At 45.1% G+C, this 19,819-nt stretch overlaps 1 protein-coding gene across 1 annotated transcript; it reads left to right on the top strand.

Moving 5' to 3' along the window:
- The first annotated feature begins 7,755 nt into the window (after nt 1-7,755).
- On the top strand, nt 7,756-19,273 carry thbs1b (thrombospondin 1b). Its single transcript, XM_062411373.1, has 23 exons — nt 7,756-7,943; nt 8,045-8,130; nt 8,295-8,854; nt 9,100-9,175; nt 9,424-9,507; nt 9,649-9,758; nt 10,001-10,126; nt 11,000-11,096; nt 11,946-12,119; nt 12,291-12,467; nt 12,566-12,739; nt 12,916-13,043; nt 13,140-13,292; nt 13,538-13,756; nt 13,867-13,974; nt 14,351-14,510; nt 14,625-14,743; nt 15,836-16,070; nt 16,168-16,395; nt 16,480-16,751; nt 16,859-16,956; nt 17,054-17,193; nt 17,307-19,273. Exons 2-23 carry the CDS (start codon nt 8,067-8,069, stop codon nt 17,312-17,314), a joined length of 3,510 nt encoding a protein of 1,169 aa, XP_062267357.1. The 5' UTR covers nt 7,756-7,943; nt 8,045-8,066; the 3' UTR covers nt 17,315-19,273.
- Nucleotides 19,274-19,819: the final 546 nt, after the last annotated feature.

Here is a 19,819-nt window from a genome sequence, read left to right as displayed (position 1 = left end):
ACAGTTTGTACAATCGGAGGAAAACTGAAAACTGCAGCAAAATAACAGATGGGAAACTTTTGTCGACAGTTCTTCGCTGTATTATTCTCTGACACTGGGACTTTAGCTCTTATTGAACAAGTCCATTCCATCACTCAACACTCAATATTATATATATATATATATATATATATCTTATTCAAAATGTTGTAGGTAGCAACAAGCCTTAGATAACAACACAAGATTTGTCCAGGCTCCTTATAACAGAAACTTCATATGTCAGTTACTGGATTTGGCAAAAACATACTGGTACCCGACCAATATGGATTTTTAGAACCGATGCAAAAACAAATATTAGGGAATAAAACATTTCCGACACTGATAAATTTGGCCCGAATATATTTTCATATTTATGTTTTGGGATATTATTGTAGAATATGATTGATATGAGGTTTGAGTATGTGTCTATTGTACGAATATACAGATTATATACACATATGTTAAGAAATATTTTCAATGATTGCTGAAATCATATTATGAAACCTTTATGCTGACGAAATGTAGTTGAGGTTTGATATCAATAACTATATAAAAACTAGCACATAGAACCTGAAAAGGATAAAGAAAATAAACCAAATCTTTGAAGTGAAATGTATAAGTTTTGGAAGGTAAACAAGCGAGGCTCTTCATATGGAACATCAGGTGGGTCACCGGCGACACATCTTAAACTCGGGAGGTTCTGTCAGAAAGCTACAGGGAGCAGGAGGTGGGAGGACTCACTGGAGCATCATCTGTTCACTCAGGCACTAAATAGCTGCTGAAAGATGTCGTCTCACTCGGAGGCTCCTAACCTGGTGGCTGTGACCCTGGGAGGGATGGGGGGGGGGGGGGTCACAAAGGGGTCAAAGAAAGGCTTAAAGAAGTGTTAAGAGAGAAGTTAAAGGGATAGTTCACCCAAAAATCTAAATCTACTCACCCACAACATGGCGATGGAGGGGCGGGTTGAAGTTCTGGAGTCCACAATCACTTTTGGAGTTTGTTTAAAAATACTTTTTTCATAAACTTACTATAAACAGACAAAACATGACCTCCTTTGCGAAAGTTATTAGCACAAAATAATGCAAAAAGAAAAGAGAACCACAGGTCAACTTCAGACCTCTGAGCATGTGCAGTGATTTGACCTTTTACCGAACATGAAAGATATGAAAGATGTGATTTGATCTGTTGCTTCATCATCATCTTCATCACACACTGAAGGAGGTGAAAACAATACCCTGCACCCTGCTGTGCTGACGTGCAGGACAGTCAGCCGCTCCAGGCTGTGTTTGTGTCTCCACAGCGCTGAGCCTGGAGTGTGTATGTCAGACTTGACTCTGAGACAAACAAGGAGTGGTGCACGTCCTTCATTAGAACCATCCCGCTGGATGTAAACAATCTGGGGATGCTGCGGTGGCGGGGCGTCGCCGGGGCGTGGAGCGCTCGTTCCTGCAGGTACTCTGCAAACAAGCGGCTTCTTCTCTTCGTCCTTGCATTTCACTGCCAGGTCCACGTCTACGCCCGTTCTCTGTTACATCTGAGACGCTCATCTAATTGTGTGTTGCTTGATTTTTGGCTGCGCAGGTCTGGACTGATCCTCCCTTTTGTTCGTGCCCCCCCGCTCGGCCTCTGTTTCAACACCACAGAACTCTCATTTCACTTTCTCTGGAAGTGAGCTTCAGGGACATGGCAAAACATTTACGTCATTCGATACCGTGCAGGAAAAAGCGAGTTAAAGGATGTTCCCTAACAAAACAAATGCGACAGGTCTTTTAAACAAAGCCCATCAGAGTCAGCCACGTGAAAACATCCCTGATGAGCCCTCTCCCCTCTTGACAAGGACGGCTTATTGTGGTGACTCTTGTTGGGCTGCGGGAGCCGAGAGGCAATCAGGGTGATTCCAGTCGGGCTCTTACCCAGATAAACAGCCGGGGCACACGGAACAAGGCTCCCTGGGTGTTTATGTGCGCCAAGGAGGTATGTCAGGAATGTGGATGCGGCAGGTGACCTCTCTTTATCTCTGAATAAGGCCCGCTGACAATTGTTTATTGCTGCTTTTGGCAGGTCTCCACAGTTTGTGTGTGTTTACGGGAGGAATGTGTGTGGAGACGTAAAGAACGGCCACTGTTTGAGATTCCCCCCCGACAAAAATATTTATACGGAAACAAAATATCATGATTTGAACTTCTAGAGATGAGTCTTCAGTGTTGTTCCATCACTTTGGTCCAGTTTGTAATTTCTCAACACAAACTGGATTGATTTAAAAATAACTTTTGTGGAGACATTCATGATCCCCAGGGGATGGACCCTACAGACTTTGCTGACCCCTTGACCTTTGGTGAACTTCTGACTTTTCCTCCTGTGCCCTCATCAACCAGTCAAACCATTAATTTGGTCTGTCCGCCCATCGTCTTCTGCTGATCTGAGATCAGGCCACGGAGGCAGCTGGTGAAGCTGGAAGGGATCTCAAGGCGTTCCCAGGCAAAATGGGATTTGAAGTCATTCCACCGAGTTCTGGGTCGTCCCATTCCAAAGTCTAGGCTGAAAACCGAAGGAGCCTCTGCCGTGACAATCTGTCAGGAGATCAGTTAGGGTCAGACACATCTTTATAAAGAAAAGCTCAGAAGTAGCTGCCCGTGCTTCTCCGAGCTCCCACCGGATGTCCGACCTCTTGACCCAGCATCTCTCAGGCTGAGCCCAGCCGCCCGATGCAGAGAATGTATTCTGGTTTCAAGATATTCCCATGAGCCTGAGTTGTATTAAACCAATACTTGCAAAATATCGACATATTATCTCTGTTATACTGATGAAAAGCATCATATTGCTTAAATACAGTCTCTCAAACTTCAACTATGACTTTAAATTCACTTTCACCTCGTTTGGTCCGAATCATCAGACTTTTCAGTTTAATCCAAACAGAAGGTGTGAAAGTTGCTCTGAACCACAATCTGCACCAGAACTTTGTCCGACCCAGAGAGGTGGTCTCAGTGTGGATCAGCCTGAACCCTGGTTTGGTTTGTTTGCAGGTTTTTCAGATAGTTCAGACTTCCACAGAACTTGAGAGAAAGCCTTTGAAAACTGTCTGTCACTGCTAAACTGCATCATTAGCGAAAGACTTAACGCAGGAGACAAGTTGGTAATGAGTGACATCAGCAGATCAATGTCACTGCACTTGATTAAAAGAGCATGTGTCCCTAATTCCTTGAGAATTCAGTGAATATCGAGGCCAGCGAACCAGGAGAGTGATTAAAAACTTGTCCCTGCTTCCCTGCTGCCTGAGTTATTCTGTTATGAGCGTCCTTTTTTATTCTCCAGCACTAAACAGCTGGTTTACAGCTGTGACATCGCTGATGGTCAGAACAGGCTGCTGCTCTATTCACTTGCCTAATTTCCCAGGAGGCCCCATTAGGATTAAACAGAATCAGCAGTTATACGCTCTCAGCGGCAATTATATCAGATGATTCAGAACTCCCAAACTCCTTTTTCTCCCCAACCCACTGAGCTCTGGAATGCAAATTACATTGTCCATGGACGCCCATGAAAAAGAAGCTGGCACACCGTGACCTCCTAATAGGCTGAAGATGGAACTGGATCAAGATTACATTCCTAGACACGATTAGATATTTAGAAATCACAGAGCGCCTGCGGCAACCACTGTCTTCTGCCTGCTAATGGTCCTGGCTCGGGCGCAGCAATGTCATGGCTGAACACTCCAATGAGTAGTTTATTAGGAATTTTATGGGAGCAGGGAGGGGACCCAGTGAGAGATACGCACAGGTGGTCCGCTGGTGGGTCTGCATCACCGGGAAAATGGATTTTGAGCCGGAGAGTTCATCAGATCTAACTGCGTTTGAGTGCAAAGTGCAAACGGTCACTTCATCCTAAAGAATTATAAACCAGGACTTTTTAATTCTCACCATTTTTCTAGCCGAGCCGGTTTTGCATTAGCCAGAGAGTACGAGTGCTGGTGCTGACAAGTGAATGTATACGGCGGCTAATTTGGCCAGTGAAGCTCTGTGTTTGTTTGCATTGTGTTGGTTAATTGCCGTACAGAAGCACAGAGGGGGTCGGGGGTGAGTGTGTGTGTCTGTCTGGGTCCTGCATTGTGCACAGAGCAATAACACCAGTAATCTCCCACGGGAGAGTGTGACCTCAGGCAGAGTCTCACCCGCGGCGGAGCAACAAACACACACTTCAGGACCTTTGCACAGCTCCGTGTTAGAGAGCGCTGCACTGCTCGCCTGCAGAGACCAGTGCAAAGCCCAAAGATTCATATTAGTAAAGGGAAATCAGCAAATCCTCACGTTTATGAATGTGCAGGAGTAAATATTTGCTGGATAAATTAATTCCAAAATGAGATGGCGAGTGGATGCACAACAACAACGCACAACACAAAGAACAACGAAACCAGAAGAGATACACATGCAGGTGCCAGCACATTTTTCAATAAACATTTTGGCGTGTGTGTCAGTGTTTGGAATTTTGTTTGTCAGATCACAGTTTCCCATCATCCAACTTATCACTGATCTAAAATCAAGAGATATTCAGTTCATACAACAGAGAAAAACATGAAATCCACAAATGTAAGAAGCTAGACCCAGCAAATATTTTACATTTTACTTACTGAAACAATAAATGAATAAACAAAGTACTTGCTCTTGATAATCTGGTGATCAATTCATTGATTTTTAACTCCAGTCTGCTCTCTGATGATGGATCAGAGAAAAGTAGAATCTTCTCACCACCTTGGATCTAACTGTAAAATACGAGCTGCTGAGAGGGATAAGTACCTCATGTCATCTTCTGAGTTGAAATTGAAAACAGGGCGTGGGAATAAGTTCAGAGGGCTGTTTGTAAAGTGACGGCAGTTTGGACACAAACGAGAGAGTTTCAGTTGTCCCCTCTCTCCTACTCTTGTTTTAAATGAACACTCTATTCTGACGATAACTAAAGACCCAGAATAACCACAGAAGCAGATATATATATGTCTGCTAAACAAATACACCAACGATGAGTTTATGATCTATCGTGTTTTATCACCTGGCACAAATATTTACGAGCTAACCACAACACAGTCCAGGGATGTTTTTCCAAGTGAGCATGAAACAACTTCCAGTGAATATTTAACCCAACAGATGACGAGTACTTCTGTCACTTCTGGCAGTAAATTTTTTTTTTAATTATTTACCGACAGCTGAATCACCAGCGGATTCACACGAAATAACCTGGAAGTCTCAGATTCTGCCGAACGCTGTTGTGACCTGTTAGGATGATGAACCTCAGGAGAGAGAGAGCAGGCTGATGTGGATGATTCCCTGGACAAACATTGAAACTGCAGATAATGGATTAATTCCAAAAAACACTTTCTTGTTGTTCATAATCTCTTCTTCTTATTTCTCTTAGTTTTCTCCTCCTCTCCTCATTGCTCTAACTCTTTTCTCGTCTCCTCTCTTCGATTTCCATTCCTTATTTCTTCGATCTCCTCTCCTCCTTTCTGCTTTACTTTCCTCATTCCACCTCTCGTCATCTCTTTCTCTTATTTCTTCTCTTCTCTCCTCATTCCTCCTTTCCCCTCTTTCTCCTGTCTTTATTAATCCTTTCTCCATCCTCTTCTTCTCTCCTCATTGCTCTTTTTCCTTGTTTTCTTCTCTCTCTTCATCATCCTTGATTTGTTTTAAGTTTCCTCTCCTTCTTTCTCTTGTTACCCCTCTCCTCCTCTTTCCTCTCCTCTCCTTCCCCTACTTCTACCAAGTTTTCCTTGTCTTCTTTTCTTGCTCCTCCAATCATTTTCTCCTTACTCACATTCTTTCCCTGTTTTTCTCCTCATTTCGACCATGCTGCAAAAACATGAAAGGGTAAAAAAAGACATGTGTGTCTGCATGTGCACACGCCTGTTCACCGGACACACACATACTTCTGCAGTGAATGTGTGTGGCAGCATGTGTGGATTCAGATGAAATTCTCCTTGATCCTTTTATTTATATTTTCTTTGGCCAAAAACAGCAGCACATTTCTTCTACACATGTGCTTTCCTCTTCTTCACAGATGGAGTTTACAGAATAACAACTAAACACTAACAGGAGTCTTAAATGAGCTTAAACAAGCTCCTACATTGTGCGTCGCTCAAACACGACTCGGTCGACTTGTTCGCTCGGGTCAACGCCTTCCCAAAACAACACTGAGCAGAAGTGAACCGTCCCGGCACCTGAAGCCCTGATAGAGGAGCCTCGGCAGGCTGAAAGGAGCTGGAGTCTCCATCGAGGTGCCTGATCTCAGCCGGAGACTCGCAGGCACCACAGGACTCAGCTCTGACCTCAGGACCCTTCAGGGTTCAGCTTCCAACTCCAGACGTCTGCACCAGCGTTCAGCTGCATCACAGGGAGCAATGCACATCTTCCTGTTGAGCTCATGCCTCTGAAACCTCCTGCATTATATCTGCAGGAGCAAAAAGCACTGTGCAGCCAGAAGAGCTGGAGATACTCTGTGTTTGTGAACGACAAATAATTACTGATCTGTCATAGACGGATCTGTCTAAGATCACCAGGTAATCAAAACATGACCTGTCTGTATGATAAGAGCCTTCACTGACTTCTATCTGTGTTTGTTTGCAGATATACAACAATATGAAATCTTTAATTTACAGAATAAACAAAGACAGATGTAACAGCATCAAATTTGGAGCAACAGCTTCTGAAGTTGAATGTGTGAAGGACAAAGTACGACTTCACCAAACTGCTCTCACACTGATTAATCACTGACAAAAAATGGTTTCATTGAAGTTACAATGGAAGCATCAGTTCACTATTTAGCAGGGAACTGCACACCACTTAACATTACTGTATATATGCAAGAGTTAGAAGCTCTATTTCTTCTCCCTGCAGAATATAATGAGAAAAATTACAAAGGTTTTGAAACAAGGGACTCATTATGAGCACTTAATGAGATATGATGCAGCTGTTTTACTTGAAATAGGATATTAAACTATTTTAAATTTGAATTTTGATTCATTCTCATCTTTTAATCATATTTTGTATTTGATGTTCCATTTCATTTGACTTTATCAGAGGTCAAATCTCGATCCAGGTGTTCCTGCAGCTCCACTGCCTCAGGCACCTCTCAAGTGAACTCACGTCGGCTCCTAGCGGTTACAGCTGGAACTGCAAAAAGCTGAGGCGCTCACGTTCTACTGAAAACACATAGTTTGAAAAAGTTGTGAACAATAAGCATCGTGTGAATTATAAATAAGAGCGAGGAACTAACATCTGCTGCAGATGTTGTCTATGAGCCACAGGTGCATTAAATAAAAAACATATGCTCTGTGAAATAACACTGGAGGGAACTTGCGTGACTTTCTGTGAAGTGTTTTTCTCACTGTGCGTAGACAAACTACTGGAATATCACATATTACATTCATGTGTAAGGGGCGTGCGTGCGTAATGGGAACGTGCGCGGTGGAAATGGCCCAGAGGAGTGATGGATGGACCCAGTGAGAGGAAACACTGCTCCATTAAAAGTCTGAGCGCAACAAAGTGATGCTGGTCCCTCAGTGGAAACAAGCCTCTCTCTCTCCCTCCCTCCCTCTCTCTCTATCTCCCTCTATCCCTCTCTCTCTCTAAGAGGATAAGCTCGTCCCTTTTTCTCACCCTCACCCTGATTGGACGAGCCCACTTCTCAGGAATGGCATCAAACTATTTAAATAGCACTTTGTCCTGCCTCGGCTTAAAAAGGGAGTTTCTTAGCGGACGGCAGCAGCGAGAACAAGTTTTTAACATAAAGAATTTTTTTTTAATTATTTCTCTTCTTTTCCCTGAGGAATTTTATTTTTTATTTTTGAGTTAATCCTCCGTAAATTCAACCTTTTTTCTGGATTTCTAACAAACTGCTGTGGGATTTTAAATCACTGTGGCGCTGCTGTTTTCTTCGAGCAGGTGAGTTGAGGATATTCTCGTGATTTCTGCAGCTGCACGAATGATTGACTTTAACTTGAGTGATCCTTGAACCTGCTGCATGTGTGTGTTATTTGTGTCAGGCTGCAGGTTTGGTGTTGCACCATGAAGCTCACGGGGATATTTTTGCTGTTGATGGTTTGGAGCTGCGAGGCTGCGAGAGTCGCAGGTGAGTTTTGGGGAAAGTTTTTGAAACTTTCAAAAAGGGAAATTGGTCTTTGTGATAAATGCAAAAAGATGGAGTGAGTTTTAGAAAAGCATTGAAGGTGAAACGATCCAGTGCAGAGCCACAGACGCACAAACTGACCCCTGTTTCTTCTTATTCACCCACAGAGAGCAGAGACGACAATAGCGTGCACGACTTGTTCGATCTCATCCAAGTCCACAAGAAGAACCACGGGGTCACCCTGGTGAAAGGAGACGACCCGTACAGCCCCGCCTACAAGATCCTCAACCCGGACCTGATCCCCCCGGTCCCCGAGAGCGCCTTTAGGGACCTCATCGACTCCATCCACGCCGAGAGAGGATTCCTCCTGCTGCTCAACTTCAAGCAGTTCAAGCGGACCCGGGGGAGCCTCCTCACCGTGGAGAAGCAGGACGGCTCCGGACCCGTGTTCGAGATCGTGTCAAACGGCAAAGCGAACACCTTGGACATAGTTTTCTCCACCGAGAACAAGCAGCAGGTGGTGTCCATCGAGGACGTGGATCTGGCCACGGGTCACTGGAAGAACATCACCCTGTTAGTACAGGAGGACCGGGCGGTGCTGTACGCGGGATGCGAGGAGGTGAACACCGCGGAGCTGGATGCGCCCATCCAGAGCATCCTGACTCAGGACACTCCGCTCACCGCGCAGCTCCGGATCGGGAAGGGAGCGGTGAAGGACAGGTTCATGGTGAGAGACCGGGCAAAGCGGACTGGAGATGATGTAGTTTGAACACATCAGATTTGAGAAATTAGGATCAGCGAAGAAAAGTAGTCAGTGTTATGGTTAATGCGCAACCGTGCGTAAAAGCGCTCACATGGCACGGATGGAATTGATGATTAATCCAATTGCTTTCAGAGTTCTGCGATGACGAGATTTTTTTTATGCAATGTTGCACCGAGTTAAAGACTAAACTTGAACCTCGATGTTTGCAGGGGGTCCTACAAAATGTTCGCTTTGTGTTTGGAACAACTCTCGAAGCCATCCTCCGCAACAAAGGATGCCAGAACTGTGAGTAATCAAAACCACGATCACCTGAGTGTTTACTCATTGCTCATCTGCCTCATGCACTAACAAGTCTTAGCAAGATTGTAGATCATAGAGTGTGTCAAAGCTTCACCCGCCTGCTGATTTCTAGAAAACCAAAACACCCATTCTTTAGGGTGCACGTTCTTAATACATGTTCATTATGAATAAATCAACCTTAAAGATGAATGTGTAGATATGTGATTTGATCTATGTCACCGTTCCTCTTTCAGCATTGACATCCGACACCATGGTCCTGGAGAACCTGAATGGTTCCTCAGCCATAAGAACAGAGTACACTGGACATAAGACCAAAGGTAAACACAGCTGCACGTCACCAGCTCACCTCTGTCAATCAGTCAAAAGATCTGTGAGGACTGACATGAATAGAGCAGAATAAAGCGAGAGTAATAAAAAGTTACTGTGTCAACAAATAATGGCGTTTCCTCCCTGTAAAGACCTGCAGATGGTCTGTGGCTTCTCCTGTGATGACTTGGTCAGCATGTTCAAGGAGCTGAAGAGTCTCGGTGTGGTGGTGAAGGAGCTGTCCAATGAGCTCAGACAGTTGGTAAGAAGGAGACCCTTCTCTCTGTCTGTCTGTCTGTCTGTCTGTCTGTCTGTCTGTCTGTGTGTGTGTCTGTGTGTGTGTGTGTGTAATGTACCAACGTAGTAATGTTAGAAATACTCTAGATGTTCAATTAATGACATGTAAATACAATATATTCTATTTTTTTATGATCCCCGCAAGAAAAAACCTCATCTAACAATATCTGTGTTTCCTGTGTGTCTCTCTCGGACCTCCCTCCCCAGACGGATGAAAACAAGCTGATCAAAACCCGCATCGACATCCACAGCGGCGTCTGCATCCACAACGGCATCGTGCACAAGAACAGAGACGAGTGGACCGTGGACGACTGCACCGAGTGCACTTGTCAGGTGAGGTCTCAAGAGCCCACTCCTGTACCTGCTCGGCTATATTGTGCCTGAGGTGCTTCTACACACGTGTGAGGGGATGAACTCTTGTACTCGGACTTGCCTCTGCATGCACAAACACACACACACACACACACACACACACACACACATACTAGACACCACTCAACTGATCTGGTCAGTAATGAGTAGTGTGAAGATCTGGCAGGAGACCAGCAGCCTTAACTGCGGTAATGAGAGGTCTGTTGTCAGAAGTTAATCTCAAGTGTGGCCTGGAGGTACTTAACCACACTTAAAGTGATGCACTGCAGGTAATTAACAACAAGTCCTTGGCTCTGACAATTTGAAAGACGAGACAGATTCAACTGCAAAATCCCTGGCGTGGAGGATCCCAGCGTTTCTTCCTGATTTCTTCTTCTACTTCACTATTCAGTGACTTATATATAGAGGAGTATATAGGAACATTGCCTTGCATAGTTAGAGTCAGTTCCCAGAGTCATTCTCAGGTCACCCACACAGGTTGCACTGGCGAGCTGGTCTTACTTGTTTGGGGCTCGATTCCCAGTTTGGCTTCACAGTGAATCTGACTTCCATTTATTAAGACTCTGGCTTCATCCCTCCCCTCCTGCTGAGCCAGAGGGCAGGTGGTTGTCGGCTGGGGTCTCCATCCTCAGCCAGTACTCAACATCTGACTTTCCACTGATATACAGTACCGTGCCAGAAATACTAAAAAGCAGAGGAGTTAATGAGTTGTTTGCATGGATATGTGCGGATATTGCTCTCTAAGCACCTGAACAGAATTTGGAAGAAAAAGGCCTCACATCCATATATCTGAGCTCATGTTTAACAATGAATTTAATCTCCATGTTTGTGCAGAACTCTGCTACTGTCTGCCGCAAGATCTCCTGCCCCCTGATCCCCTGCGCCAACGCTACTGTTCCTGACGGAGAGTGCTGCCCCCGCTGTGGAACACGTAAGCATTTCTGCTCTCTAAAGCCCCCAGTTAAAAATCTGCACACTTATAGGAAGGTAAGCTGTTATTTCAGTTATGTAAACCTACGTAAATGTCCCCTGTAGGATAGAGTGCATGCGTCTCAACGAACAGACAGATCATTCAGACACTGCCCCATTCACTGCGTGGGCTGCTTCTGGGTTATTTGCCATATAAAACACAAACACAAAAAAGCCACAAATATTTCCCTTGATGTTCAGGTTTATATCCAAGAGAAAACATGTCAATTTTCAGAGATGATTTAACTGCTCTAACATCCGAGTAAATGAAAGGGTGCTTCTGTGTCTGGAACACGGGCGCTTTGTGCTCCCAAGCATCTTTGAATCTTAAAGTTGAAATGGCTGCAATTTGCTAAATTGGTTAAAGCGGGATGGAAAATTGCTCGGCTGGTTAGCTGAGCCCATCCTCTACATGAGCGAAAGGGACAAGTTCTTCATACCTATGCAAACTTGGCTGCAGTGCCTCCCTTAAACCTAAATAAACAAGGGCCGCCACATTCATCCTGACCTCAGCCACTTGTTGAAGTCATTACATACCCAGAGCAAATCTGTTTCCTCTTCAGGAAAACACAAGCCGACGGGGCATCCCTGTGTATCTCAGGGACAGTGGCTCTTTCTGTTTCCCCGGCTTCTCTCGGTGTGTTAGTCTGTGCCCTCCCTCTCTAAATCCTCACTATTAGTCCTCTACTTTTAGAGCTTTCTCTCCTCATTTAGGCTGGGGGGTGTTTGCGAGGGGGTGCCTCCTCCCTGGAATAGCTCTTTTATTGTCTCCCTCATCCCCTCTCACTCATATTCTCTCCCTCCTACTCAGCGAGCGACTATGCAGAGGACGGCTGGTCGCCGTGGTCTGAATGGACCCATTGTTCCGTGTCGTGTGGGCGGGGCATCCAACAGCGTGGGCGCTCCTGCGACCGTATCAATAACAACTGTGAAGGCACCTCGGTGCAGACCCGCGACTGCTACCTCCAGGAGTGTGACAAACGCTGTGAGTTAACACAACAAACCCTAAACCACACACAAACAAATCAGTGGATCCTGTGAAACAGCCAGCCTGAGCTAAATGTATTAATCTGAGTGTTTGTATAGCCCGTCATCATCTGTGTGACTTAATGTGGGTGCAAATAGATGACCTCTGACCTTTCTTTGTGGCCTTCAGTCAAGCAGGACGGCGGCTGGAGCCACTGGTCACCCTGGTCTTCCTGCTCCGTCACCTGTGGTTCTGGTGTCATCACCCACATCCGCCTCTGCAACTCCCCCAACCCTCAGCTAGGAGGCAAGGACTGCGCGGGAGAGGGCCGACAAACGGAGAAATGTCAGATGTCTCCGTGCCCCAGTAAGTCCCATCATCTGATATTCACTGCCCGGTTGTCTTTATGTGTTCTGTACAGCACGGGGAGGAATTTATCACGTTTTTCTTCTCATCTCCTGCAGTTAATGGCAACTGGGGACCGTGGTCACTGTGGGACACATGCAGTCTTACCTGTGGAGGTGGTGTCCAGACTCGTAAACGCCTGTGCAATGACCCTGAACCCAAATACGAGGGCAAAGAGTGTATTGGTGAAGCCAAAGTCACCCAGATATGCAACAAGAAATCCTGCCCCGTCGGTGAGAGCTTCCACATGTTACATATGGCTGGACATCTATCCTACTATATTTTTGTTTTAATACTTAGCTGTACTTTAATACTTTATTAGATCTCCTTTCACAACAAGGTCATAACTTACATGTGAATGATACAGAGCAGATGATGTATTGATAATGAGCCATTGTGTTGGTTTTAGATGGGTGTTTGTCCAACCCCTGCTTTGCTGGCGCAAAATGCACCAGTTTAACTGATGGTTCCTGGAAATGTGGCAATTGTCCAGCTGGTTATAGCGGCAACGGTATCAAGTGCAAAGATGTCGACGAGGTAAAAAACTGAATCCGACGTCGAGATACAAACATCTACAGACTAACAAGTGTCTATCTTAGTGTTCACACATTTTATTTTTATCCTAAAAACCAGTGCAAAGAGGTGCCAGACGCTTGCTTTGAATTCAATGGTGTCCATCGCTGTGAGAATACAGAACCAGGCTACAACTGCCTGCCCTGTCCCCCTCGCTACTCAGGACCCCAGCCCTTTGGCAAAAGTGCAGAGAATGCCGTGGCTAACAAACAGGCAAGTACAGTCTTGGGGTAAAAATCTCTGACAGGAAGAGATACAAGTTGATGAATTGTTTGATGAATAAATACCGATAACAAGCATGGTTATGTAAGGTATAAGTTGCATCGCTTCAGGGGCAGGACCAGGCTCACTGACTGTGATGAATGCCTGCCTTTATGAGAACAGAATGCTATGAATTTGGACTATGCAAAGCGAGTGTGATTTGAGCCGATTGTTCAAAGTATGCGTCTCTCCCACAGGTGTGCACACCCCGTAATCCCTGCCTCGATGGAAGCCACGACTGCAACAAAAACGCCCGCTGCAACTACCTCGGACACTTCGCCGATCCCATGTACCGCTGCGAGTGTAGGCCCGGGTACGCCGGCAACGGCCATATCTGTGGAGAGGACACGGATCTCGATGGATGGCCCAACGCTGACTTGGTTTGCGTGGAGAACGCCACCTACCACTGCAAGAAGGTGAGGTCACGATGAAGCGATAAGGCTTAACAATGATCACGACTTGTACTTGTGTACGTTTTTGCAGAGTGAAGTTACATGTGTGACTGACCACAATGTCTGTTATTCAGGACAACTGCCCCAACCTCCCCAACTCTGGGCAGGAAGATTACGATAAGGACGGCATTGGAGATGCTTGTGACAGTGATGATGACAATGATGGCATTCCTGACGACAGGGTGAGTGAACCCTCTCCAGATGTGGCCTCAACAGCGAACAAGGGACTGTGTGTGTGGGATTTTTTTGCATTCATCATTCATGCTGTCCAATAAAAGGGCAGGTGGAGAGGGGGAAGGCGAGGGGAGGCTCTGCAGGAAAGCAAATGTTTCTCCCGTGCCTGAGCCAAAACCTCAAATTCCATTAAATTCCAACACCGAGGCAGTGCTCTGAAGGAGCTGCACTGTGTGTTTGCTAAGCCCAACATTAGTTGTGGGACAGGGCCTAAAAATAAAAGCAGCCATTCATTCTGCAAACACTCCATCCCTGCAAATAGATCCGCTCTCACTAAAACAGCAAATGACAAGTGTTTCTCTTTCTTTCCCTTTTTTGAAACAGGACAACTGTCCATTCATCTTCAACCCCAGGCAGTACGATTATGACCGTGATGATGTGGGTGACCGCTGTGATAACTGCCCTTACAACAGTAATCCAGACCAGACCGACACAGACAACAATGGAGAGGGAGATGCCTGCGCTGTGGACATCGATGGAGATGGTGAGAACTGGAAACTTAATTCATCGGGACCTCCACATCGCTGTGCTTTTCTAAGAAATGTATTTAAACTTCTGAATTGGCTTTTGTTCATAAATGTTTCCATCTATTCCCTAGGTATATTAAATGAGAAGGATAACTGTCCCTATGTGTACAACGTTGACCAAAGAGACACAGACCTGGACGGAGTTGGAGACATGTGCGATAACTGCCCTCTGGAACATAATCCTGATCAGGTGGGGACACTCGCATATACACACAGCCCTTCCCCATTTCCTTCCACTTCACCAACCAACAATACTCCACATTCATCTCCCTGCTGTTCTCTATAGCTCAGCATATATCTCTCTTCCAGTTGAGAGAGAGCCTCAGTGATTAGCTGTCTAAGCTTTATCACGCCATGTAAAGGTGGAGTAAATCCTGTGTGCAGCTCAAGGGCACATCAGTTAAATAAGGCGTTGGTGGGGGGCTTGGGGTCCTTTCAATGGCTCAATGACGTTATCTGGCTAATGTGAAGGAAGAGGCCCTAGACTGGATATTACTGAGGAATGGCCCTGGGCTGTGTCCACGCTCTGTCGGTGCACCGCAGCCCTGCTCAGTCCACCTGTGCCATGCTACACTGAGAAATAGGAATGTGTTCAACAAGAAAAAACGCAGGAGGATGGGAGGGAAACTGGGGAGCGTCCAAGTCCACACTGACGTGGTTTTTAAAGAGAGAATTTCACATCGCAATTAAGGCCGACAGAGACAAGTCAAAACATGGCCGCAGCAATGTTTTCTGCTTTAACAGAGATCAAAACTACATAAACAAGCCCTCCTCAAAGGTTAGTGTCTCAATGAGATATTCAACAGCAGATGTTCTGCAGTTCCCCAAATCATCTCAGCCTCTTTCCTCCCTGCGCTCAATCGCTTTCTATTAACTCCTCTGCCCAATTTTGTCTTAGTTCCACAAGGTGTGTCTAGTTCTGCCAAGTAGGGCATGCATGATTCTACCTTTCGCTGCAGACGTTGGTTTTCAACAAGCAGATTTGAGTCGGGAAGCCAGACAGGGTGCTGAAGAGTGATGTTTGAATGTCAGTAGATAAAAACTGCAGACAGAGCTTAGACAAATTGAGAGTGGCAGTTTTATGGAAGCATAGAGTGATTAGACCCTAAGGAAAGTTCTTAATGAAAGCAGGGGGAGAGGAATGACAGAAAAAGGGGTGCAGTAAACTTTGATGGAAGGAAAAGTACATGTTGGAATGTAATCACTAATTTTATCATGCTATTACTTCCCAGTCCCCTTAAGCTATATACATTAAGTCATAACTAATGCCAAAACATTGCAGGTGGATTCAGATGACGACCGCGTGGGAGACAAGTGTGACAGCAACCAGGACATTGATGAGGACGGACATCAGAACAATCTGGACAACTGCCCGTACATCCCCAATGCCAATCAGGCAGACCATGACAAGGACGGCAAGGGAGACGCCTGTGACCATGATGACGACAATGATGGCATCCCTGATGACAAGGACAACTGCAGACTGGCCTTCAACCCTGACCAGCTGGACACTGATGGTGAGCAGAATGCGACACGTTTTAAATGAAAGGATAAAGGTTGTATAGGTTATATACTGTATGTCTTCATAACTAAAGATTATATAACCTTTTTCAGGTGATGGCAGAGGAGATGCTTGCAAAGATGACTTTGACCAGGACAACGTGCCGGATATCTATGACGTGTGTCCCGAAAACTTTGGCATTAGTGAAACAGACTTCCGCCAGTTCCAGATGGTTCCTCTGGACCCGAAAGGCACCTCCCAGATTGATCCTAACTGGGTTGTGCGCCATCAGGGCAAAGAGCTCGTCCAGACTGTCAACTGTGACCCTGGCCTTGCTGTTGGTGAGCAAGATGTGTGATTGTCAACACAATCATTTTGCAGGGGTTTGTTTACATTCCCATAACTTGATTGTTCTTCTTCTTCAGGCTACCACGAGTTTAATGCAGTGGACTTCAGTGGGACCTTCTTCATCAACACAGAGAGGGATGATGATTATGCCGGCTTCGTGTTCGGCTACCAGTCCAGTTCCAGGTTCTACGTGGTGATGTGGAAGCAGATTACGCAGACCTACTGGTCAAATAAGCCCACCAAGGCCCAGGGGTATTCTGGCCTTTCCATTAAAGTGGTAAATTCCACCACTGGTCCTGGAGAGCATCTCAGAAACGCCCTCTGGCACACTGGGAATACCACGGGACAGGTAAGACGAAGGAGGTCCCATCTCCCGGTCAAAGAATTTTCTATGAGATCAGTGATCTGTGAAAAGATAACCCGATGACTGTTATTCCCCTCTGTTATTTGCTTCAGGTCCGCACTCTCTGGCATGACCCAAAGCATGTCGGATGGAAAGACTTCACTGCTTACAGATGGCATCTGATCCACAGACCGAGAACAGGACATATTAGGTGGGTACATTATATGTAATACTCCACAGAGAAGTATTACCTGTCCTCTGGGTCTGATGTTGAAATCCAAACTTGAATTTTTCCACTTTTTCCACAGAGTTGTGATGTACGAGGGCAAAAAGATCATGGCAGATACCGGTAGCATCTATGACAAGACATACGCGGGTGGCAGGCTAGGTCTTTTCGTCTTCTCCCAGGAGATGGTATACTTTTCAGACCTCAAGTATAACTGCAGAGGTAAGGCTCTATTTAAATTTAAGCATGAGCACATGAATTCCTGGTCCCTAAATCAACATCCCTTACATGACTGTGACCAACTCCTCATGTCGTGTGTCTCTCTCTTCCAACAGATGCATAAATGGTTGGCGCAGGAAGTTCCGAGGAATGCACCTTTTTTTTTGTATAAAGTATGAACTTATGTATTCTGATGCAAAGTCCAGGGACCGATCTATTTCCGCGACTCTTTCTTCAGCGGCACGCACACTCGGACGGGGGGAGGGCATGTGGTCAGCCTCAGGGTAACTTGAAGCTGGTTCGGGCAGAGCACCAACCGGCTGACTGCCAGTTGAGGATCAGAAAGCCCCTTCTCCTCCACCCGAAGCATCCACGAGTGCAGGGAGAGCTGGGGGGGGGGGGGGGGGGGGGGAAGCAAAGCATTCCAGCTCTGCCAGTAGGACACCAACACCTTTCTATCCCAGCTCTGCCTGCCGACTTGCTCTCTGAAAGATCTCATTCATCTCTCTGCGGGAGCAGCTTCCCCACAGACAACTATGCACTTCCAAGCCTTTACATCTCTCCGTCTTTCTAGCTCCCTTAACCACCCTGTGTGCCTTTCTGCTTCACCCTCCGGACGGACATCCCAAAGAAAAAAAGAGACTGATCAAATATTCCCTTTTGCTTTACCAGATCTGCCAGGATGTAGATTCTGAATGGTTCAACTTTTGAGGACTCAAAAGGAGGAAGACAGCGACGACCTTTGTTGTTTCTGACTTTTGGGAGTCGAGTTAGAAATAAGGGCAAGTTGATGATGTAGATGTTTGTGTTCATGCGTGTACTGTATGTGGAAGATTGGTCATGAATGGAAGAAGAAAGTGTTTTTCATCTACCCGACAAGCTCTGTAGAGAGGAACTATGGAGAGGAGAAATACAAACTTTAGGTTAGGTATCGTTTGAACATACAGATATGATGGGCTTTGTTGATTTTGTCTAGTTGAATAAACAACTCTCAGGGTGAGATGGAAGTTACAATCTTCCCATATTAAACCAGTAAGAAAAAAATTCAAGAGGATTACATTTTACAAAGAATTTGTCTAGAGCTGATATTCCCAAAGTTCTCCCTGTCTAAAAAATTAAATTCTAGGTCACTGAAGCGATTGATCTCCCTCCATTTTTGAGGATTTCAAATTGAAATTATGTAAATATATGTAATTTATTGACTCTTGCCTACAATGTAGGCAGCAAAGGAAATTTGAATACTTTGAAAAAGTAAAAATAAATCATCCGATATCGCTATAAAAAGCTGAAATCAGGTTCAGTCAGCTGTCAAACGCAGAATGCATGATCTGGTCAGTGTCTTATCATCTCCCGCTGCACAGAGTGAATTAGGTTTTCTTCAGATTGGTCCATTAGTATGAAGTGTTGGTGACTCATGTGCCTTTTCTTCAGAGAGAGAGATGAAAACAAACAAAATCTTTGATGTACAAATATTACCTCATTGCTGTTATATAATTTGATCGAGCAGAAACAACCTTATTCCTTTGACATGACGGACAAATCTAAGTGCTACTGTAGCATGAGCTGTAAATAGTACGACATTTCATATATAAAAGAACGCAACCGAGCTCCCGATCCCAGTGAAAATGGGAGGTGTCTTTCTTCTTTTTTTTTTATATAAATAATTTTTGCTTTATCATGTTTGTCCAGTGCTGTTCTTAGCAGATAAATTATTGCTCTGTTTTGTCCTAGCTGTTCGTGAGAGATTGCAATGTATGTGTGTGTGTGTTTGTGTGCGATTGTGCGTGTGTAGATAAATGCTATTTAAATAATTTATCAGGATTTGCTGCCTTACAAAAAAACGGCACGTCCATCTGTATAAACGGTTTGCACACTGACGTGAGGATGTTCTGTTCTTTATGGTTTTTACCTTTATTTTTGTTTATTGTGTATCAATGTTACCATTATTTTTGTACAATTAGTTTGCTTGTCCGGAAACATTTTCTTAGTTGTAAAAAAAAAAAGCGAAAAAATGCTGTTTTTATTCATAGCGACTATTTTGTTACATACTTCAAGACAATAAATAGTTGTGAAAATTCTCAAACCTGTCAATGCTGTTGTTTTTGTCAGATTTAGCTATTCTCTTGTCAGCTGTAAGTCTTATTAAATGATGCGGAAATACAAAGACATCGACTCACACCAGACTCACTATTGGCCTCAAGCTGGATTTGATTTGGTCGACTGTAGCCACAGCGCCCGGCACTTGAACACACTCCGAGTCAAAGTGATCGCTCCGTTCCCCCCCGAGGCACAAGCCGAGTTGTACTCTCAGGCCTTTCTCTGTGCAGACAGACACACACCGCCTCTGTGATGAAGGCCACATGAGGAATGTGACACAAATGCTCCTCGGCCTGATGTGCCCGACCTCTGTGATCTGCGCTGACCCCTCTGCGAAAAGGTTAAACAACACAGAGAGCAAATATTGGGATGACACAAACCTTGACATTGGGTTAATGGCTTCAGAGGAGAGACGCTAAAATAGCCAACTAGTGGATGAAATAACAGAAACACAACTAGCTATACTCTGCACGACAACTAGTTTTAGTAAATGCCACTCTGACTCTTTGCAAACTTGAAAATCTGCCACCTA

This window comes from Platichthys flesus, chromosome 18, assembly GCF_949316205.1.
Source record: "Platichthys flesus chromosome 18, fPlaFle2.1, whole genome shotgun sequence".
Taxonomy (NCBI): Eukaryota; Metazoa; Chordata; class Actinopteri; order Pleuronectiformes; family Pleuronectidae; genus Platichthys; species Platichthys flesus.
Note: the sequence above shows the minus strand (reverse complement) of the source record. Positions and strands in the feature narration are given on the sequence as shown.

Excerpts from the sequence above, each read along its gene's own strand:
- thbs1b (XM_062411373.1), top strand. The coding sequence starts at position 8,067 with ATGAAGCTCACGGGGATATTTTTGCTGTTGATGGTTTGGAGCTGCGAG. Across the intron at positions 9,508-9,648 it reads CACTGGACATAAGACCAAAG|ACCTGCAGATGGTCTGTGGC; the intron begins GTAAACACAGCT and ends CTCCCTGTAAAG. Across the intron at positions 11,097-11,945 it reads CTGCCCCCGCTGTGGAACAC|CGAGCGACTATGCAGAGGAC; the intron begins GTAAGCATTTCT and ends CCTCCTACTCAG.